A 24,014-nucleotide genomic window follows, 5' to 3' on the forward strand; every position below is an offset into this window, starting at 1 on the left:
TAGTTAGGCCTCTGGCACATACTAGCTATCACCTTGGACAAGTCACTGATCTCAGTACCCCAAGCAACTTTCTAAAAAAGCTACTAGATAGAGTTCCAGAGTTGGAGTCAGGAAGATGTGAGTTCAAAACTTGCCACTAGCTATATGTTTTTGAGCATGTCACTTAACCTCACTTAGGTTAACCTCTCTTCATCTATAAAATGAGAATAATAATAACACGAGGTGTTGTGAGGATAAAATACAATCATGTATTTTGATACATTATTATTATACATTTGATACATACAGAGTGCTTTGGCATTCTACAAGTCTTTAGAACTAAGTTACAGAGCAAGTACCTGTGTACTTTCATAAAGGGAGTTTTCTTCACTGTTCCTATCTCATTGAAATTCTAGGGGCGGCTAGGTGGCGCAGTGGATAAAGCACCGGCCCTGGATTCAGGAGTACCTGAGTTCAAATCCGACGTCAGACACTTGACACTTAACTAGTTGTGTGACCCTGGGCAAGTCACTTAACCTCCATTGCCCTGCAAAAAAAAAAAAAAGAAAGAAAGAAATTCTAGTTCTAGTCAAAGCATGAAGAGAAGATGGAGAAAAAGGAGGAGAAGAAAGAGGAGGAGGGGAAAAGGGGGGAATGAGAAAGAAAGGAGGAAGAGGAAGAACCTTAGGAAGAAGAAAAAGAAAGGAAGAAGCAAAGATAACCACCCCCACAAGCTAAGGCAACAGAAGATTTCCATGGATACACAATACACATGTATCATATACATATACATACCATATATACATACACATTCTATTTCTTTAGAACCCTTTCATGTCTATTACCTTATTTGATCCTTACAAGGTAAACATTATTTCCCTCATTTTAAAGACAAGACAAATGTTGCTCATAGCAGTGACATGACTTGCCTAATCAGAATATTGAGCCCAAGTCTGCAGATTCCCAGTTCAGTGCTTACACTTAATCTTTCAAATCCCAAATGTGGGTTAAGCTCCTGTTCCATCCTAGCTTTCCAGTTACTGGTTTGCCATGAATATTACCATGAAAAGTACATGAGAATAGCAACCTGGAGACCTGGGTTCAAACCCTGGCTCGGCCACTTACTAGTCTTCATCTCTGGATGAAGCCCCTCTATTTCTCTTGAGCACCAAAGTCTTTAACTGGAAATTGGAAATAAAAATCCTTGTGCTATCTACCTTTTAGGGTCCTTTTGAGGCAATGTGGTATAGTGAATAAAGAGTCCTACCTCTCATACATCCTGGCTGAGTGACTCTGGGTAAGTCAGTTAACCTCTCAGTGCCCCTAGACAGTTCTCCAAGACTTAGAAGTTCAGAGGTGTTGACCTGTATAGGTAGAGGGAGTTTCCTGACTGGGGAGCTTGCTCTATCAATGAAATTACAGATTATGTCTTTGTTCCTATACAACTTTCAGAGTCATTCTGAAGAAACTGCTTAATAAACATTAAAGCACTGTAGAAATGCAAGGTATTATTAACCTGTGTTGGAAATGTAGGGGGGGGACAGGACAATAGCCTGGGCAAGCCAGCTTTTCACTTAGTGTCCTGAGAAACACCTGCCCTTAATAGATGCATCATTACTTTGCTTCCCTTAGCCAATCAGGCTCTCCCCAAATGCCTGCCCCCCTCAAAATGTCCACTGAATTGGCAACTAAAGTCGCACCTCCAGGAATCCTCTGCCAGTCAACATACCACCCAACATTCAGAGTGGAACAAATGTATTACCTTATAAACACTGTTCAACTAACTGAGCATCAGAGCAGGTGGGGGTGGGTGGCTCAGGAGCAAGGGAGGGATGATGACAGGGGAGAGAGAAGCTGGGTCCAGGCACACGGTTCAATCCACTCCTCTCAGACCCTGTATTTGGTGGTAAGTATTGCCATCTGCTCACTGTGTATTTGTACCACAGAGAGGGAAGTGGGGGGGGGGAGACAGAAAAAGAGTGAGAAGGGTGGGGGGAGAAGGGAAAAGAAAGGGGGAGGGGGGAGATAGAAAGATACCATGGCTTAACATTATAGACCAGTCTTGAAGGAAGTCAGTCATTCTAAGAGTGGGAGGGAGGTAATGAGAAAGAAAAAGGGAGAAAGAGAAAGAGAGGGAGATAGAGAAGGGGGAGGGAGGGAGAGAGAGGGGGGAGAAAAGAAGGGAAGTACATGACAAGGAGGAGAAGGAAAGAGAAAGGGGGAGGGGGAAGATAGATATCATGGCTAAGGAAAGACACTCAAATCTCTCTCAGTCTTCGTGTTGCTCTCCTTACTCTGGCTTCACCACCAGAGAACAAAACCAGAGCCAAATCATGCCTCCTCAGAATTGCCACTGAAGGGAAATTCTTCAGGAGGAAGGGAAAGGAAGAGAAGGCAAAGGGAGGCCTCCTCTGCACGTCTGATACTCCACCAGGCAAGAAATCTGCCTCAGGGAGCAGCTCAGTGCAGAGCTGGTGGGGGGAGGGGGAAAGAGAGAGAGAGAGAGAGAGAGAGAGAGAGAGAGAGAGAGAGAGAGAGAGAGAGAGAGAGAGAGAGAGAGAGAGAGAGAGTGTGTGTGTGTGTGTGTGTGTGTGTGTGTGTGTGTGTGTGTGTGTGTGTTGGGGTGGAGATGGGAGGGAGGGAGGGTTCCAATGGGGAGGAGACTCAGCGGCTGGCAGCTGCGACTCCTACAGGCAGAGATAGGGGACAGCATCCTCTCCCACTTCCTCCATTACATCACAGACGGAAAAGCTGCCCCAACCACAGAAAAAGAAAGGCCTTGAACCTTCTTTATGGCGCCCCGGCCAGGCCTGCCCAACCGAATCATATCAACAAAGAATAATGAGGGAGAGGATTCAGGACCAGAGTTGAATGAATCATTTTTTAATCAAATTAAAGTTAGATGATTCAGTAGACAAAGCCCTGGCCTGGGAATCAAGAGGGATTGGTTTTAATGTACTAGTTTTGCCATCCATTTTTGAGGTGACCTTGGGAAAGTCCCTTCCCTCTCTGAATCTCGTTTTCTTCCTTAATAACAATGGCTGGGAGTAGAGAACACAATTAGATGCTCTCTAAGGTCCTTCGAATATTCTAAGTTCCTTTTATCTCTGACATGTTCTAAGAGTCATTCCAGTTTCAACATTTCCTGTTCTAAGGTGTTTTCCAGTTCTGATATTCTATGTTGCTGGGTCCTTCCAACTCCAATATTCTATTTTCCTAACAATTCTGACATTTTATGTTTGAAGGTCCATTCTAATGCCAACATTCTTTGTTCCTTCCAGTTCTGACATTTTATGTTCTAAGGATGCTTCTAGCTTTAACATTCTATGTTCTGTTATCATATGACCTTCTCCAAACTCCTTTCCCAAAGTATTTGAAAGAAGATGAAGGATTGTAACAAGTATTACCCTTTCATCTGAAAAATGGGGCAAGCCGCATGAAATACTGAGTCTCCAAGCCTGTTTTCACATCCTGTAAGAGGTCAATTGGTTTGCAGACCTAACCTGTGCTGGATCATCTAACCTTCTTTGGAAAGCAGAATAGGGACTTGGTTGAGAGAGAGTCAGCCTTAAGGGGGTCTTTGAACTTGGGACCAGGTTTTCCAACCATGCCTCTAGGTTCCTCTTTCTCCAGGGGCCCAAGGACTTTACACACACTACAATTCTCCCCTGTGCAAAATCTGCTTGTGCAACTCTGGAAGTCTGGTGTTGGGACTTGGCCCAAAGTGGTTTTGTTATTAGCCAAAGAGTCATCCTTGGAAAGAGTTGTGCTCTTAACCATTGGAAAAATTAATCAAAATGACACCTCGTGAACAAGATGTTTTGGCTCACTGGAAAACAAACAGCGGTTTACAACAAATTAGCAAGGTTCACTCTGTGCTTCTGGGCAAAGAGGCAACTCTTGGAGCATTCTGGATACTATTCCTGGGGCCTTTACTAGACTGGGACTGGTTTTTGGCAAATAGAAAAACTATCCAAGACAACCCATGTCCCTTGGTCTCCCTCTCCTACATTTTGAAGGGCCCCAAGGCCTGGGGAGCAAGCTGAGATGTCTCCAGTTCATTTTTACACTTTCCTGCTTCTGCCGCCTGCCCTGATAATGTGTTGCAGATGTGAGGCTCTTTATTCCTTTGTATGAAGTTGCTAGGCCAGACTCTCTCTCCAGAGTAACTGCTCCTACTAAGTTTGTGTCCTGTGAGCTAGGTGCCCTTCTCAAAAAGTCCTCTCTATGGTATGATGTTTCCCAAGACCACTTCCTCTACTATCTCCCCCCACCTCCACAGTGAGTGGGATTCAAGGAGAAAGGAAGTTTGGTAGATGGCTGATAATTTCTCCCTAGTTGTGAGAAATCAGTTCTAAATAACCCATCCAGAACTGTAGAAGGAGCAAAACATGTCCAGGGCCGACCAGGACACTCAGCTCTTCATCTCAGTCTTTCTCTCTATGTCATATTCTTTTATGTTTCAAAGTGATGTCTCATGGCCCCTGAGCTCATCCTCCAGTAAGGATCCTGTGGCTAACCCCACCTGACACCTCTGCAAGTCACTCAACTTCTGGCTTCAACCAGAAGTGTTCATTTCCCTTACTCTACCATCTTCAGATGGTCCCAGGACACCAGGCCCCCAAAACCATATAGGAAAAGTATGTCTGACAACCCCGTGGAAGGGCTTTATTCCTAAATACCCAATCTTCTCCCTCCTTTCAAAATCCACTCCTTATGTTCATTAATTGCACAAACATATATGGAAACACCTTCAACATTCCAGGAACTCTATTAGGTACTGGAGATAGAGACAAAAATAAAGAGCTTACATTAGCAGAGGAAATAACATGAACATGAATAAGTAAATATAAAATACTTAGAGTAAAAACAAAGAACTTGGGGGAGGGGCAGTAGCAACTGTATAGTGAGGGGAAATTTAATAAAAACTTATTATATGAGCTTTGCACTTTTCCAAATGCACTTTTCTTTCTTTCTTTCTTTCTTTCCTTTTTTTTTTTTTTTTTGCAGGGCAATGGGGGTTAAGTGCCTTGCCCAGCGTCACATAGCTAGTAAGTGTCAAGTGTCTGAGGTCAGATTTGAACTCAGGTCCTCCTGAATTTCAGGGCCAGTGCTTTATCCTCTGTGCCACCTAGGTGCCCCCAAATGCACTTTTCAAAACGTTTTCACCTGTATCATTACATTGGTTCTCCCTCATAATAACTCTCTGAAGTAGACAGGGCATGAATTATCATATCCACTTCACAGAAGATGAGATAGGGCTTAGAAAGGGAAGTGGTCCATGGCTAGAAAGTGGTCATCAGGACTTGAACCCAGATTTCCTGAGTTAGAGTCACAGAATTTTTGAGCTAAAAGGGACTTTGAAGACCTACCCCTTTTCTAAGATGAGAACATTGAGGTCCATAGAAGGGAGGTGATTTTGTTCAAGGCCATTCAGCTAGTAAGTATCACAACTTAAAAAATCTGGCTCTCCTATTTTATATTACAGGATTTTATCAGCCAGAATAGCCACTATCCCCCAATCTGCCTTTTCACATACCTAGCACAAAGTTCATTTCTATAGTAAATAAGGAGAAAAGGCCTTGTGGGAGGGGGACTTATTTATTCTTGGTTCTGTTACAAGCTTGTTGGATGATCTTTGCCAAATCACTTACCCTCAATGATGACCTGGCTGAATTTAGAAAAACATGGAAAGACTTGCTTGAATAATGAAGAGTGAGATGAGCAGACCCAAGAGAACATTGTGCACAGAAACAGCAATATTGTTCTAAGAAAAACTTAGAACAACTAAATCATTTTAAGTATCATAAATACTAAAATCATCCACACCCAGAGAAAGAGTTGATAAATAGATGTATAGTGTGGTTTTACATATATACACATATTTGTGTCCAATAATAGCCTTCTGTAGGGCAGAGGAGGGGCGGCCCAAGGGAAGTACACAGGAGAGAACAAAAGAAAACTTAGAAAGAAGAACAGAAAAGCAGGTTAGCTTTGAAAACCATGCATAGTATTTATTACATAGTTTATCAAAAAAAAGTAAAAGTGAAATGGAAATTTATGGTTTTATATTGAATCCTCTCTGTTACACTGTGTACATGGAAATGGTGGGGTTTGTCTTTTTGTCTTTTATTTTGTATTAAGTTCAAAATGAATTTAAAAGGGGGATCACTTACCCTCTCTCTGTCTCCATTAATTTTTTTTTTTTGCGGGGCAATGGGGGTTAAGTGACTTGCCCAGGGTCACACAGCTAGTAAGTGTCAAGTGTCTGAGGCCGGACTTGAACTCAGGAACTCCTGAATCCAGGGCCGGTGCTTTATCCACTGTGCCACCTAGCTGCCCTCCATTAATTTTTAATATTTTTTTTGCAGGGCAATGAGGGTTAAGTGACTTGCCCAGGGTCGCACAGCTAGTAAGTGTCAAGTGTCTGAGGCTGGATTTGAACTAACGTCCTCCTGAATCCAGGGCCAGTGCTCTATCCACTGTGCCACCTAGCTGCCCCCTGTCTCCATTACTTTTATAATTATTTTTAGTTTAGACTTGTAATATCACTGGTGAAAAGAATTTTAAGTGAGAAAATTCCCTCTACTGATGTAGATCAGTTCTACAACTCATAGTCTTAAAGAGCTGCCGAGAGCACTGAGGGGTTAAAGGACTTCCCCAGGATGATAATTAGTATGTGCCATAGATAGAACTTAAATCTAGGTCCTTCTTACTCCAAGGTCAGCCCTTAATCCTTTACCTTGACTATCCATTTCCTTCCATCCACTGCCATGTGCAAAGTGAACTGGGATATAGTAATAGGAAGTTGTGATCAGGTAAGAAAGATATAGTTAATATGTGTTAGAGAGTCAGGAAAGAATAACTTTCTTCTCAGATACTTCATGGAACGTTAGACTCTGAAGAGACCTTAGAAGGTAGACTGTCCATGATAAGGAGGACCTTAGACCATAGAATGTTGAAATCCCTCCACGAATGACAGTAGAATGGGAGCTCCCTGAGGGCAAGAACTGATGCATCTTTGATTTCCCATTCCTAGAGCTAAATACAACACCCTGTACATAGTGGGAAATCAATTTGTGTTGAATCCAACTGAACATAGAGCATATACTGTTAGCACAGGACCTGAGGGGTCATTTAGGACAAGCATCTCACTTGATAGAAAGCTCCAGAAGGGAAGATCACAGCATCAGCCTACAACAAAACCTAGGAGTTTACAGCCAGCCCTCATAAAACCCAGGTCTTCTGACTTTGAATCTTGTGCTCCTTTCATTAAAACATGTCTCCTTTCACATTAACTCTACATAGTCCACAAAAAATACTAGATAGAATTCTTTTTGATGTGAGAACAGGGGTAAGAGAGGATGGGGGAGGGAGGAGGGATGTATACAGCTTCCTGAGACTGAAGGTGGATAACTGCTCACTGCAGCTACTACCACATAGAACAGAAGGCCAACAAACTGGCCAATCCTCCTCCAGCATCCCTGAGGCCCCATAATGAGGTTCTCCAATCCCCTCCCTGCCACACTCCTAAGAAGCCCAGGTACTAGGGCTGCCCTGGTGGCAGCTGGATCGGACTATACCTCCAGGGCTGGGTCTGGGGGAGAAGAAGAGGAGATCCAGGAATGATACAGCTAACCCCAGACCTTAATTCAAAGACAGTTGGGGCCCAGCCCAGGGGCTGTCAGAGCTGTCAATCCCCCTTCCCTCTCCTCATCAGGTTGGGGGAGGGGGTAATTTTCAAAGGCAAGGAGGGATGAGGGAGGGAGAACAAGGGCCAACAACAGAAAGGATTAGCTGGAGTGGAGATGTGGAATCAAGGAAGAAGTAAAGGCTTATGTGGAGAGAAGAGGGAAGAGAAGGCAGTTGGTCCTCGATGTGGGGCCTCCAATACAGCCAGGGAATTATTCCTAGGAAATTATCGACTAAGTCTGGCAAACTGGGTGAGACCCAGACCTGGGTCCTGCCCTATATTTGACTGAGACTCTGATCTTTCCAGGGCTTTCTAGATCTAGGGCAAAAGGGGCCAAGAGGAGTAAGAGCAACCAAGGGCACAATTCTGTGTAGTTTTACTTTGGCTTATTCCCTCTCCTGGGTGAAACATTTGAAGTTGGGAGAGAGAGGAAAGTCCAAAGTGGATTTTACCCTTAAAAGTCAGTTGCTGGGACAGCTAGGTGGCACAGTGGATAAAGCACTGGCCTTGGATTCAGGAGGACCTGAGTTCAAATCCAGCCTCAGACACTTGACACTTACTAGCTGTGTGACCCTGGGCAAGTCACTTAACCCTCATTGCCCTGAAAGAAAAAAAAAAGGAAAAAAAAAGAGTCAGTTGCTGAGGCAGTTAGATGGCACAGTGGATAAAGCACTGGACCTGGAGTCAGGAGGACCTGAGTTCAAATCCAGCCTCAGACACTTGACACTTAACTAGCTGTGTGACCCTGGGCAAGTCACTTAACCCTCAATGCCCTGCAAAAAAAAAAAAGTCAGTTGCTGATACCCTACCCAACTCAGCTGCCTTAGATCAGACCACCTTCTCTAAGGGGAATGATTAGATCTGGGACAGGCTATGGGGCAAGACAGTGAGGGAGAATGGACTTGGAATAAAACAAAATGCTGATTTATGGAATCAGTGAGAAAATGAAGTGGGAAAAGAGAAAACTAAGACCATTACAGTTTTCAGGCACATGCGTGCACATGCTCACACACACACACACACACACACACACACACACACACACACACACACACACGGCCTGTCCTGGTTCAGATGCTCCCTTGGTGACTGTAATCTTGACCACCAAGAAAGGCCTCATATAGGACAAGATTAACACTCCCTGCTAGACTGCATTCAGTGGGTGACTCAGTGGCTACTGGCAGGGATGCCTTTCCCAGGACAAGTTACTACAGGTAGTGTCTATCGGCTTCCTGCTGCTGTGTGAAAGCAGAGTCCAAGAAGGATTCAGAGCCCCAATAGCACTAGCTCCTACAACCCTCAGGCTACCTGAGGGCCATCAAAGGATACTGGACCTTCATCTTACCTCTAGTGCCCACAGCAGATCAAGAGGGTTAGAAATCAATCAACCACTTAAGGAATTCCTCTCCCTTCTCGGTGATGTAATCAAAGAGCTGTTGGACTAGGTTTGCTTATTTCTTCAACAAATATTTACTGAAAGAACTGGAAACTAAGGGGGTTCCCATCAATTGGGAGAGAGCTGAACAAATTATGGCATATGAATACAATGGAATATTATTGCACCCTAAGAAATTATGACAAGGGATCATTTTCAGAGAAACTTGTTGAGATTTATATGCCCTGATGCAGAATGAAGTGAGGAGAACCACGAGCAAAATTTATATAATATCAACAGCATTGTAAAGAAAAACAATTTTAAATGTCTTAAGGCTGGGGGCAGTTAGGTGGTGCAGTGGATAAAGCACCGGCCCTGGATTCAGGAGGACCTGAGTTCAAATCTGACCTCAGATACTTGATAGCTACTAGCTGTGTGACCCTGGGCAAGTCACTTAACCCTCATTGCCCTAAAAAAAAAAGTCTTAAGGCTTCCTATAAATGCAATGACTAAACATGTCTCCAGAGGTTCTATAATGGTGCATGCTACCCACCTCCTGACAGTCAATTGATAAGCATTTATTAAGCGCTTCCTATGTACCAGACACTTTGCTAGGTGCTGAGGATACAAAGAAAGGCAAAAGCCAATCCCTGCTCTCACAGAGTTCATGGCCTAATGGGTGAGACAACAAGCAAACAAACAAATATCCTGCTATATACAGCATGAGGAGGAAATCATTACTGGAGGGAAGGCACAACAATTAAGAAGGATTGGGAAAGGTGATGTGTAGAAATGAGACAACATTTTCACACACAGCCAATGTGGGAATTTGTTTTGTTTTACTATGAATATTAATATAAGTAATATTAATATAAACAAGGGTTTGGATTTTCTTTTCTTTTTTCAATTGAGGGAATGAGAATCAGAAGAAGGAAAGGAACTGTTGATAGGGTTACCACAAGAAGAAAAACGACAAGAGGGTCATTGAAGCGATTTTTTTAAAAGTACAGGAGAACTGAAAGAAGGCCAGGAAGAGATATAGACAAGCACGACAGCTTTAAAAGTTCTATGTTAAATTTATTATACACTTAGAAAGAACAGCAAGCTGTGCATAGTAGATGCAGTTCCATGTATAATCCTCTTGTTTCAGTTCTACTGAGTATGTGGACATGCTCATTTTATTTCAGATTTTTTAAGTTCAGATAAAAAGTTAGGTGGTGGGGCAGCTAGGTGGCACAGTGGATAGAGCACTGGCCCTGGAGTTAGGAGTACCTGAGTTCAAATCCAGATTCAGACACTTAACATTCACTAGCTGTGTGACCCTGGGCAAGTCACTCAACCCCAATTGCCTCACAAAAAAAAAAATTAAAAAAAAAAAGTTAGGTGGTAAAGCAGATGGGCCTGGAATCAGGAAGACCTGAGTTCAAATTGGTCCTCAGACACTTTCTATGTGACCCTGTGCAAGTCTCCTCTGTTTACCTCAGTTTCCTGAACTAGAAAATGGGGATTATAATAGAACCTGCCTCCTAGGGTTGTTATGAAGATCAAATGGAATTATTATAAAGCACTTAGCACAGTGCCTGGCACATAGTAGATATTCACTAAATGCTTATTTCCTTCGTTTATCCGTACTATTGTCTAGTCCACATCTCTTACTACTGTCTGGATCCCATATCTCCTTGTACATAAGATTAGCATGAGAAATGAGCACATGTTTTGTTGATATGTAACCAAATTGTCATTATATAGCACTCCCCTGATCTACCGATCTAGTTACCCTCTAAAAAAAGAAATAGAGGTTGGTTTCTTATGGCCTTTTTCTAGATGAAATCATTGTGGCCCTCAGTAGTGACATCCCTTTGCTAGATGTCCACAAACCATTTCTTTAATATTGTGTTCTTAAATTCTCCCAAGAATCAATCAAGGACAGTGCCAGGCATATCATGCACAGCCTATAAATGTTAGTTATGATTGCTATTGTTGTTATTAAAAACAAACAAATATTTGCTAAGAGCCTCTTATGTGCAAGGAGACCCCGTACCATCACTAAGGGAATTACAAAGTTCCAGCTCCCCCAGGAGTAGACAATCTGGTTGAAGAGTTAAGACAGCTAAATGGTATAGGGAATGTTATACTGGATTTATAATCAGGAAGATAAGTTCAAGCAACTGCCTACTTCAGGCAGTTACTAGCTGTGTGACACTGGACAAGTGCCTCAGTTTTCTCATCTGTAAAGTAAGAGGGTTAGATTCGACAGCTTCTAAGGTCCCTGTTAGCTCTAACTCTATGATCCTATGAACTACAACACTTAATTGTGTGTGATTAAGTTGCTATGAGATAGCTACACATGAGAGCTGGCAAAGACCTTGAAGAACATCTTGGTCCAGGATCCTTCCTATACAGAGGAAAAACTGAAACACAAGGAATTTTTCAATTCTTTGACTCAGTTATATAGTGAGTTAGTTGGCAAAGCTGAGATCTGAACCCAGGATTCTTCGCTGGAAATCTAGAGTTCTAAGGAACATTAAGAGGCAGCCATATGATGGGGGTGAACGTAAGCCTGTGATCTGCAGAGGTAGAGAGATTTGCCATGTCACTGAATTCACAGATGCAGGAGGTACCAAAACATTGCCAAGGGCCTTGCCATTTGACTATTGCTCTCTCATCCTCATAGATTAAATCATAGAACCATTGACTGGTAGAGTGGGAAGGGACCTTATAACATGGGTGTCTGGAGAGTATCTAAGAAATCATTTAAGGGGCAGCTAGGTGGCGCAGTGGATAGAGCACCGGCCCTGGATTCAGGAGGACCCGAGTTCAAATCCGGCCTCAGACACTTTACACACTTACTAGCTGTGTGACCCTAGGCAAGTCACTTAACCCCAATTGCCTCACCAAAAAAAAAAAAAAAATCATTTAATTCCTACGATGAAACTGAAGTACAGAAAGGGAAATGACTTGCTCAAGGTCACTTGACTTGTTTGTTAGTGATAAAGCTGGGACTAAATCCTTACATTAGCAGGGCCAACAGGGCTTTGAATGATCCCGATATCCTGTTGGGTGAGGAAATAAAACAGCTGAATGATAGCAGTGGAAAGAGCCCTTTTTCTCTCTATACCTACAGTATTCTAGGCAGGGTCATGTTTCCCCTCCCCTCCCTACCAGCCTAAGAAGGTAGAATACTCACATTTCGGAAGGCAGGCAGACTGGTTGACTGTAACCACTTTCGAATGGTGTGAGGGAATGCTCCATAATCTTTCTCGGCCTGGAGCACTTGTGCCTCCAGGAAGGAGACATGGTGTCCCACCATCTTCACAAATGCCTTGGGGGAAGGTTGTTTTTTTTAGGGGGGAGGATTGGAAGAGAGGAAGGGAATATGGGTAGAGATGAAGAAAACAAAATCAGGAGAAAAGCTTAGACACATCTGCCTTGGATTTGAACACATTCCTGGCTGCAGCTCCACGGCCCAGAGCAAGACGTCAAAACCCCTAATTACTACCACAAGTCTTCCCTCAGCAGCTCAGGTTTCATGCAATGCCCCATAGCCATCCCTGGGAGGACAAGACAGAGGGACTAGTTCCTCAGGATCCCAGGGTACAAGTAGACACACTTCAGACAAAATAAGACTGGTACTCTGGCTGTCAATTTGCTGTGTGATCTAGAAAAGTTTCTTAACCTCTCTTGGCTTCAGTTGCTCCAAGTGTCATAAAATAGATGAATTAGAAAGCAAGGTGCAGTGGAAAGTGAATGTTTGGTACAGGGTGAGAAGACTTGGATTCAAATCCTGGTCCACTAAGCTATTTCCTGTATGACTTCAGGCAAGTCATGTAGTCTCTCAAGGTTTCAGGTTTCTCCTTTGTAAGGGGAAAAAGTTGGACTAGATGTCTAAGGAAAAAAAAAAACTGACCTGTGGAACTTTTCCCATTTCCCAGGGCTGGGAATGAATGAGATCAGTTTTTCAAAGCTCCTTGGCCAAAAGACATTAAAGAAACCCAAAATGGTATTATTAACATAATTCTTCAGGTGCTCAAGCAGATGTGATTTCTCTGCAACAGCTTTATCACAGCCTGAGAAGCCAATCTACTCTTTGCGGGGAGGGGAGAAAAAGAATGGAGAGGGAGACAGGGTTCAGGGTCCACTTGGCAACTTTATAAACAGGGACCAGAAAGTCCCCACTAACAAGGGAATTGTCTCTTTTTCTTCACCCTTTCTGAGTCAATTCACATAGGATCAAAGAGTAGGAGAGTCTTCCCCTCTCTCTCTCTCTCTCTCTCTCTCTCTCTCTCCCCCCTCAGACCCTGCATCCTACAAACAACTCCAATTTCTTCGCTCACATTAATACCATTCTGGTAGGGAGTGTGAGGCACTGCACTGGAATGTAATCATTCCAAGGCCTGAGCTGCCTTTGAAATGCCAATAACTGCCTCATGGCAAAACCACAGCAGGAAGAGAGAGAGAGAAACCTGCAAGGCCCAACCTACTGGGCCTCATGGGCCAGGCACAAGTTTCATTCAGCACCACATAGGGTTGTTATGGTTTTGTTTTGAAGTCTATCTGCTAAGCTTCTTTTCTCCCTCCCCCCAGCTCACCCAAGGGCTAGTGGGGACACTGCCTAGAAAAGACCTCAGGCCTCAAAAGGCTGAAGAGTTCATAGGATTTAGAACTGGGAAGGGACCTTAGAGCACCTTCTTCTTGTACAGAGGAGAAACAGAGGCCCAGAGACGGGAAGTGATGCTCAAATAGTAAGTGGCAGAGTTGACTCAAAACCAAGTACTCTGACTTCAAATTCAGGGATTAAACTGAGCCTAGAAAGCATCCAGACATGGCTCCTCTATACATAGAATGGTCCTTGTCTGCATGAGAAAAGCATCTTTGCTAGGAAGCTGGCGCTGGGTAGGCAGGATGATATATTGAGGATAATATGAGAATGACAACAACAATTCACATCTACAGAACTTTCAGGTTTGTAAAGCACAGAGGCGGGCCTTTCCAACATCATTATCCTTATTTTATCGAGGAGGAAACTGAAGCAAGTCAGTTCCCTCCTTCTAGGCCTCCATTTCCTCATCTGTAAAAGGAGGAGGTTGGACCAGATGACCTATAATGTCCCTTCCAGCTCTGTATCAATTATCCCATGATCCCTCAGCTCTGAGAGATTAAGGAACTCGCCCTCAGGCAGCTAAAGGTCAGAGCTAGGATCCCAGCCTCCACCTCCTACCCCTAAGTCTAGTGGTCTTTCTACCATGCCACATGCCTCAATGCCAGGCTGGCTCCTGCCATGCTTGCCCTCAGCTCTTCCACCTCCATCTTTCTTTCAGTTGAGCAGAAAATCCTGGGCCTTTCAATGCTTTAAACTGCCTAGTTCTCTTTTCTTTATGTTCCTTTTCCCCACAATCCCACCCAAAGCCTTGCTACTGAGTTAGAGCTGAGGCCCCTGCTGGGAAAAAGCAGGGGAAGGATGGGGTTGGGTATTGTTCTATTGGGGGAAAATTGCAGAACTTTACAGGAATAAGAACCCCTTAAATTCCTTCAATGTAGTAAATGAAATTACTATAGATGAGGAAACAAAGACTAAGAGGTGAGGCAACTTGCCAAAAGTCATATAGCTAGTGTCAGTGCCAGAATATGAACCCAGGAGTCCGGACTTGATGGGCTGTAAGGTCCCTTCAAGCTCTAAATCTATGAGCCCATGACTCCAAGTGGAATGTTCTTTCTGTCTGTACTGCTGTCTATACTGATTATACTAACCACACTATCTATACTGACCACACTGTCAAAGCTCCTTAAACTCTGAATGTGGAAGTCACTAAAAATTTGGCAGTAAATGTTCGTTTCGTATACCTATTTTATATACCTATATACCTGGGGTCACATAAAAATTTCTTGGGTCAAAAGGGGTTGTAAGTAGAAAAAGTTTAAGAAACCCTGATCTATGCTGACTACACTGTCTACACTATCTCTCAAAGTGAATCCCATGAATACATAGGAGATGAATGGGGGAAGAGGGTAGCCAGAAGACACATAGCACTAGTCCCAGATGCTGTTCTACTTGTCCGGGAACATTCAAATCAGATTCATCTCAGAGCAGGTTGGCAACAGATGTTAAAACTAATTGCCTCAAGTAGCAGCCCAGCTACTGCCAGGAACAATTTACACATGTTTAGTGTCCAGAGAATCTCAAAGCCCTTTACAGAACCTTGAAGAGGAGGCCTTGATGGCATGTAGCCATAGAAATGAGTTCAATGGCCACTGGCTTTCCAACTGAACCCCCTTCTCCTCATGGACTGGTCCTCACACCATGGAGAACTTAAACATTACTTGATTTCTCCATCTTTAAGAAGTCCTATCACTGTATCTAGGAGAATCCCATCCTCCCACCTCATTACATTTGAAGCATTAAGACTATGACAAACACCCCCAAATTAACTCTGGTGTTGGCTTAGTGAAGAAGAGTGGACCTATAGAAAAAGCGGTTGTTTCAGAGCTCAGAGACCTGGGTTCAAATACCAATTCAGACTCTTCATGGCTGGGCAACAATGGGAAAATGATTTCACTTTTCTGAGATTTGGTTTCCTCCTCCATTAAATAGAGGTGATAATACTTAATACTTAACTCAGGGAGCTGTTGTGAGAAAATCACCTTGTAAATCTGCATGGGCTATAGCAATGTGAGTTATTCTGATTTAGTGTGAGAGCTGGGTCTCCACTAAATAAGGATAACTCTGATGATCTCATTGTGGTTTAGCCATGACCTTGCTTCTTGACAACTGTTCGAGGAGGAATACAAGTTCCAGCATGCTCTACCATGTTGGAAAGCCCTTGAGTAATGACATGGTGACAGAATACAGGTCTATCATCTAGAAACAAGCCTAGAATAAGTTGGAAACCAGATTGTTTTCAGGCTTATGAAATTCTTGGACACAGCACTTCTGTAAAAACATCAACTAAGTTTTGTAAGGGTTGCAGAAAGAGTATGTATCCTGAAGACCTCATAGATGCTTGAAGTATTTAAAGTAATTTGGATGTGGGCAGGATTCAGGAGGGTCAGGGAGTTTTGTGAGCCAAGTCCAGGCTCCTGTAACTGCTGGAAAGGTCACCTTTTCAGAGAGAGAGAGAGAGAGAGAGACTGACTTTATTACTTGTTCCAGCTAAAATTACACAGATCACAAGGATTTTACCATGTTGGAATTCTGAGGCAAAATTCAAAAAGTAGGGTGCAGGCCAAGGTCAAGAATCAAGTATCAATCAGGCAGGATCAAACAGGCTGGGGCTGATGACCTCCGTAGGCCCCCTGACTCTGCTCAGACTTGCCTAAATTCATTCCCAGACCTCAGGAAAGGGGTTAAGACAGGAGTCCTTTCCTCTCTCCAATAGAATAGGAAAAGTAGACGGGCAGCTAGGTGGTGCAGTGGATAAAGCACCGGCCCTGGATTCAGGAAGACCTAAGTTCAAATCCAGCCTCAGACACTTGATATTAGCTGTGTGACCGTGGGCAAGTCACTTAACCCTCATTGCCCCACCAAAAACAAAAATAAAACAAACAAAAAAAGAATGGGAAAAGTAGTCCAAGCTAGTCCAGGAAGCAGTGCCTAGAAGTCAGCTTCATCCAAGCTGTGGGCATCATTCCATGCAAAGGGAATAGGGACAAGACTTCAGTTTTAAGGCTGGAAAAAGTCAGACAGGCAATAGAAAGAAGAAGGTACAAACCTTTGCTTTTTCCCTTTACAAAAAAAAAAATCCATTAAACAAAATTAAAATGAATCAGCTATGGGGTTGGGGGGTGGGGAAGCTAGGTGGCGCAGTGGATAAAATACTGGCCCTAGATTCAGGAGGACCTGAGTTCAAATCTGGCCTCAAACACTTGACACTTACTAGCTGTGTGACCTTGGGCAAGTCACTTAACCCTCATTGCCCTACAAAAAAATAAAACAGATACAAAATAAAATGAATCAGCTATTCTAATTTCAACCTTTTTAACAATATTCCCTCCTGGCTCTCAGTTGAGCCTGCTTCCTGAGGTATATCCAGTACATACTCACAGACTCTTGCAGGGGTCCCAAAAGACAGGAATAGTCAATATTAGAGGGGTTGTAAGAAGACAGGCACACTAATGCATTCAGTGGAGTTGTGAACTGGAACAACTGGAAAGCCGTGTGGAAGTGTTCAAAGAAAGTAACTGAAATATGCATGCCCTTTGACCCAGAGATTCCACTCTGAGGCATATACTCCCAAGGCACTGACTGACAAAAAGAAAGGCTCTATGAACACCAAATGTTTATAACCCTTTTGTGGTAGCAAGGAACTGGAAACAAGGTAGGTGTCCATCAATCGGAGAATGGCTAAACAAATTGTGGTACGTAGATGTAATCTTTAAGATACATTTTGAAAAAAAGAAATGATAAGCAAAATGACTGAAAAAAATAGAAAGTCATGTACCAAATGAAGTAAGCAGACCCAGGAAAGCAATATACACAACTATTAACAGTGTAAACGTAAAGAGTAACAGTCACAAAAGTTGGAACTGAATATTGCAAAAATTATAAAGAATAAGCTTGGTTCCAAAGAAGATGTAAGAGAACACATCTCTCCCTCTGCTCCTTTACAGAGATGATTATTTTTTTTTGGCTGGGTTTGCTGAATTTTTTTCCTCTTCTTTCTTTTAGAAAAAATTCTTTGTTATATGAGGTGGCTTCTTAGGAGTGAGGAGGAACTGTAGGTGATATTTAAATAAACAAACAAACAAACAAATAGAGAGAGAGAGACATACACACAAGTATGTATGTATATTTATATGTGTATATATACACATATATACACACTATATATAAAACAATATTTCTGAAAGAGGGAAGGGAGGAAGGAAGGAAGAAAGGAGGGAAGGAAGGAAGGAAGAAAGGAAGGAAAGAAGGAAGAAAGGAAGGAAGAAAAAGAGTGATAGAGACAGAAAATGTTCAGGTTACTCAAGTCTAGCACAACAATCTTGCCTCACCCCCACCCCCCACTCAATCCACAACCCAATGCCTTTTCCTCAGAATTAGATTCTTGAGAAAGAAGGCAAAGGAACATCCCCGCCCCAACCTCCATTTGATTTTCAAACACCTTCAAATATCAACGTGACAAACCTCTAATTTATCCACTTTGGTGTATATGCCACTCATCTCCATCACTTTGGCTTTAACAAGGGGAATATTTTCATCCAGAATCTGCGAAGTGTCATTCCTGATCTGTAGGAGACAAAGCAGCCCATCAGGGTAGAGGGTTCTCTGGGGCCTTGCTCCCTATTCTATATGCCTTGTCTTCCTCCATGAAGGGGAATGGATCATGGCCAGCAAGGGTCTGGGAGGAGAGAGTAGAGGAGATTCAGTCTCATCGGGGACATAAAGTGGCCACTGTGATCTGTGACTCACTGGCATGTCAGTGCATCATGATGTTTTGTGACACCTTACTAACTTTATCTTCAAGGGGATGAATTAACCCAAACTAAGGGGGAAGGGGGAAGGAATGGAACATGCCAATTTTCTCAAATCCAAACCCAACCCAAGTATAAATTCATTACTTAACTAGAGACCAAATAATTTTTCTCACCTATCTCCCCTCCCCAATCTTAAGCAACTAAACAGATTCATTTTCTAACAAGCACAGAACATGAAAATAATGTGTCAAAGCCCAGACTCAATGAATACTTCTTTCCTTAATTATCAATCGAGCACTGTGCTGTGGTGGGGATACAAGGAACTACAGTATGAGAGTATAGTGGATAGAGCACTGGATTTGGAATCAAGAAGACCCGAGTTAAAACCCTTCCTCTGAAACTTAGTGGCTCTGTGACCTTGGGAAAGTTATTTAAGCTAAGGCTCAGTTTCCTCATCTATAAAATGAGGAGGTTGAACTAGATGGCCAGCTCTATGATCCTATAATCTGCATTTGAGTCCTGGTTGTATCACTTACTATCTGTGTGAATTTGGATCAGTCTCTTTGCCGCTTTAGTTCCATTTCCTCATCTATAAAAGGAGGGGTTAGATTCAATGATCTCTGAGAGCTCTTCTATGTTCTGTGTTCTAAGATCCCTTCCAGATCTGACATTCCAGGATTACCTTCTGGGTGCCACTGGGTGGGGAGGGGGTGGGGGGGGGAGAGAAATGTCCTTGTGAGTAGGTGCAGGTCAGGGCACCTGTAGCCTCTTTAAGGAGAGAAGGTTGCCAGCAGTTTGGAAAGGTGCAGTTGTCCATCTTCCCCAACATTCCCTTCCCATTAGCCTCAGCTCCTTCCTTATTTGGAGAGCTGTTCTTCCCCACCCCCAACACCTTGCTCTCATTGGCCAGAAACCAAAAAGGACTTTCATGCTCCCAGAGTTTGAAAAAGGGTCTGAGAAACATCAAACTGAGACCCAGAGTGGAAAACCAAATGAGCAATCACGGGTGCACCTGCTTAGGGGGAGGTGGGTGGGGGGAACTGGGCCGATTTCTAGAGCTCATTATGTCTGACAGGAAACCAGATCAAGCAGTGGGAGGGACCATCAAAAGGGAACCAGTGCCTCACTGCTATGCTTCAAAGAAGGTTATTTTTGTAAAATCAAAATGGAGTGAATGGAAAGAGACAACCAGCTGGGGGGACCTCAGCTCTGGATTCCGTCCTAAGTTGAACCTGCCTATCCCCTCAACTCCTGAGAAGGGCTGGGCTTCAGACTCTGCTGTGGGCTTGGTGCGGTATCAATCTCTCTCTCCACCCACCTCCTCTCCAACACCTCCTACCTGTGCCCTGGCCCACAGGGAATAGCGAAATACCCACTGTCTCCTTTTGCAGAGTCCATTTCTGGAGAGAACCCCACCACAAGGCAAAAGCCAACCAGGGAGAGAATTATTCCATGCAACAAAGACTAGAAAATTATCATTGCTACAAGGTCAGAGTGTCAGTGGAACAAACCCAGATCTTCTCTCTCACCCTTCCCCGCCCTCCCCCCCACACCTTTTAATCTTTTCAGAAACAGAAAAGAAAAAGGAGAAAAAAATGTGGCACAAGATTCAGGCCGTTAGATTTGTGGAACAAAAGGCTAAGAAAGAAATGCTTAGAATGGTGCAGCCTGGGACAGACGAGGAGAAGGGGCTTCTCCAATCAGGTGGAAACCCTGCAGTATGTTGGCAATTCCTGGGGAAAGCACCTTCACTTTGGTAACTTAAAAGCTGCGTGATGTACTTAACTGGAACATTAAGAAAACCTAAGTTTGAGCCCCAGCTCCCGGTGTGTGAGAGCAGGTTATTAACATCCTTGAACCCTCAGGCTTCTTATCTACAAAGGGGAGACAATATTTTCATGATCTATTTCCATAACCATTTCGAAGAAATTCTTTGCAAAGTATAAAGGACCACTTAAAAGTGGATTGTTATAAAGCACCTGCCCTGGATTCAGGAGTTCCTGAGTTCAAATCCGGCCTCAGACACTTGACACTTACTGGCTGTGTGACCCTGGGCAAGTCACCAAGTCACTTAACCCCCATTGCCCCTCCCAAAAAAAAAAAGTGGATTGGTGGTGCAGTGAGTGGATAAAGCACCAGCCCTGGATTCGGGAGGACCTGAGTTCAAATCCGGCCTCAGACACTTGACACTTACTGGCTGTGTCACCCTGGGCAAGTCACTTAACCCTCATTGCCCCCCCCCCCCCGCAAAAATAAATAAATAAACAAACAAACAAATAAACAAATGAATAAGTAAATGAATGAACGAAAAGTGGATTGTTTTTATTAAGGAAGACCCTATCCAGAGACTAAGAATGGAAGCAAAGGGATATCAGAAAAGGAATTCAAAAGGTTCTCCTAAGAATTCCAGGGTCCCAACCCCAAAGCATGAAATACCAGTTCAGGCCTGATTCTCTTAGGTTACTATTCTCCCATCCAGAAATTAGAGGTGTAGGCAATGGGTGCTGAGGTCAAATGCAGGCTCCCTCTGAGAAGCAGGAATATCCTCAGTGATTCAGGGCCCCAGGGAAGAAAAGCAAAACACACTTGACCCAAGAAAGAGAAGTACTGCCAAATGCAGCTGCTGGCCTAAGGCCAGGGAGAACTTTTCTCCCACTATTTACAGGGTGGAACAGCCAGCTCCCTGGAGAAAGGTGGGATACAGGCTGCTGAGAGGGGGCCCTTATTCCAAGCTGCTCCAGTGAAATTGGTGGGAGTTAAGATGTTGGGAGCCCTGAGAAGTAGTGGACAGACTGTTCTGGACACTACAGATGAACAACTATTGGCAATTCTAACCAAGTAGGCTACCCATAGTCCCCCACCCCACCCCACCCCACCAGAACTAATATCTCTACAGGTGAGGTGTGGCTATTGATCTCTGCTGCTTCTCTGATGACCTTCTTCTTCTTCTTCTTCTTCTTCTTCTTCTTCTTCTTCTTCTTCTTCTTTCTTTCTTTCTTTCTTTCTTTCTTTCTTTCTTTCTTTCTTTTTTGGTGAGGCTATTGGGGTTAAATGACTTGCCCAGGGTCACACAGCTAGTAAGTGTTAAGTGTCAGAGGCCGGATTTGAACTCAGGTCCTCCTGACTCCAGGGCCAGTGCTCTATCCACTGGGCCACCTAGCTACTCCTGTGATGACATTACTCACTCCCATTTCAAACAACAACTCCCTCCCATTTATATAGCCCTTTACCATTCAGAAAGTTTTTCCTCATCACAGCTAGGTAGAAAAAACTCATTCTCATTTTAAAAATGAGAGTGAAAAAATTTGGGGGGGGGCTCCCTTAAGGACACACAACTGGTAAGTGGCAGACCTAAGACTAGAACCCAAGATTCCTGACCCCAAATCCAGGGTTCTAGCCAATAAATGAAACTGAAAAGGAAGCCCTTACATGTATATAACTCCTTGCAGCTTACACAGCATAACCATAACCTTACAGTTGACACAGTGCTGTCACACATATTACCTTCAACAACTCCTATATTGCAGCCAGATTATACTATTCACTGTTTCTTTAATTATTCCTGCACTTTTCTACCTCCATGCCTTTGCCAGTATTGTTCCCTACACTCAGAGTACCTTTAACATCCATTCCTGTTTGGTATCTGCTCTATCAAGGTCCATGTGCCACTCTGTCATTTCAGTTTAATTCAGTAGAACAGATATATTATGTGCCTGGTATATGCAGAGAACTACTATGGGTGAGGAAGATAAGAAATAATCCCCACCCCAATGGAGTTTACAATCCAGGTGGACATGACAAAAATACAGATAACTGATACTTGCCATCTCACATGAAGCCTCCCTGATCCCCCAGTTAGGTGCAGTCTCTCTGCTTCCTCTGATCTTATGTGACCTTGTAGTCTTATATCCCTCATACTCTTATAGTCAAAATCAGGGGACATAGCTGCTCATGACTGCCTGTTTTCTCATGGTTCATAAGCTAAGAATTGTTTTTACATATGAAAATAAATGACATTACATTGCCTGGGTTTATGTCTTTACCCCCTATTTGACTAAGCCTCTTGAGGTCAGGTACCATCTTCTTGTCTGTTCCTCTGTTTCCCTTAGCAACTAACACAAGGCTTTGGACATAACAATCACAAATGTTAGTGGAATGGGATCCGACACACTGGGCTGGTCAAGTAACAATAGGAAGGATAGACTTTGTCATTTCATCCAGCCAGAGCAGAACTCTTGCTATGTGACTCTGGATATGTCCATGAGCATCATGTATCACATAGGACACAAAGTCATAAATGAATAATTAAATTACATATAGTGGCAGAGGGATATAATACAAATAGCATGGGACTTGGAATCAGGAGACCTGCATTTAGATCCCTGCCCCATCATTTACCAGCTGTATGACCCCAGGCAAGGGACAGAGCTTCTCTGGGCCTGCCTGGTTTTGCATCTGTTACATAAGGAATTATAATGCTTACACTACCTACCACACAGAGTAGTTGTAGGCTGGTTATGAGGAAAGCACTTAGTGAACCTGAAAGCATTATGGAAACATGAACTATGACAGACATCTGTCTGTCTCCAGCCTCTGAATTAGTAAATGATGCTCCAAGGTTCTAGCAGTGGTTATTATCATCTACTTATGCAGGTGACCACCGATACTTCTGACAGCAAGAAGCCTTGAAACTTTGCAGGAGGAGTTGAATGGGTTACCTGGATGAAAGCTGACTCCTAGCTCCTGCTTGAGTCCCACTCTGAACATAAGGACTGAAAACTAAAACTAAAGCCCTCCCAGAAGATAGTCACCATTCCTGCAAAACTGTCAGAGCCCCAGAAGCATCAGCCATGAAGAAGGTGATGATGATCCCACATGATACATCACTGAACAGAATACTCTGAAGGCCAGGTGGAAAGTCTCTAAAGTTTTTCAGAGTCCCTGGCTGTCCAGCCCATGCTCAGAGCCCCTCCTCATCTAGCAGGAATCCAGCCCTAAAAGATGTTGGGATGGAAAAAGGAGATCTTTTGAGAACATGGCCTGGAAAATAATCAAACCCTAGAACCATAATGTTGGGAAGGTTCTCAGAGTTTGAATATGAGAGTTGGGAGGGTCCTCAGAACATAGAAAATCAGCTGGGAAGGACTTTAAAAGAAAGAATGTCTGGGAGAGACATAACAGCATAGAATGGCAGAACTGGGAGGAGCCATGGAACACAGAATGGCAGAGCTGGGAGGAGCCTTGGAACACAGAATGGCAGAGCTGGGAGGAGCCTTGGAACACAGAATGGCAGAGCTAGGAGGAGCCTTGGAACATAGAAAGTCAGAGCTGAGAGGTACCTTCGAACATAGAATATCTGAGGAAGAGAACATGGAAATTGTAATGTTAGATATGGAAAGGGCCTTAAAGACCTTTAAGTTGAACTGCCTTACTTTACAGGGAAGGAAACTGAGCCCTAAGAAAGAGGAAGTGGCTATTCAAGGTCACACAGAAAATGAATAATAGGCAGAAAGACAAGACCAGAGTCCAGGTCTTCTGACTCCCAGCAAAGTCCTC

At 43.4% G+C, this 24,014-nt stretch overlaps 1 protein-coding gene across 1 annotated transcript in view; it reads right to left on the reverse strand.

The window, feature by feature from the left end:
- BCAS4 (breast carcinoma amplified sequence 4) overlaps positions 1-24,014 on the reverse strand; it is a 68,858-nt gene that overhangs the window by 20,030 nt on the left and 24,814 nt on the right. The window contains exons 3-4 of the mRNA XM_043981570.1: positions 18,169-18,270; positions 12,235-12,369 (exon numbers count right to left, since the gene is read on the reverse strand). Of these exons, the coding sequence (XP_043837505.1) occupies positions 12,235-12,369; positions 18,169-18,270 (237 nt within the window). The remainder of the gene's footprint in view (positions 1-12,234; positions 12,370-18,168; positions 18,271-24,014) is intronic.

This window comes from Dromiciops gliroides, chromosome 2 (genome assembly GCF_019393635.1).
Source record: "Dromiciops gliroides isolate mDroGli1 chromosome 2, mDroGli1.pri, whole genome shotgun sequence".
Lineage (NCBI taxonomy): Eukaryota > Metazoa > Chordata > Mammalia > Microbiotheria > Microbiotheriidae > Dromiciops > Dromiciops gliroides.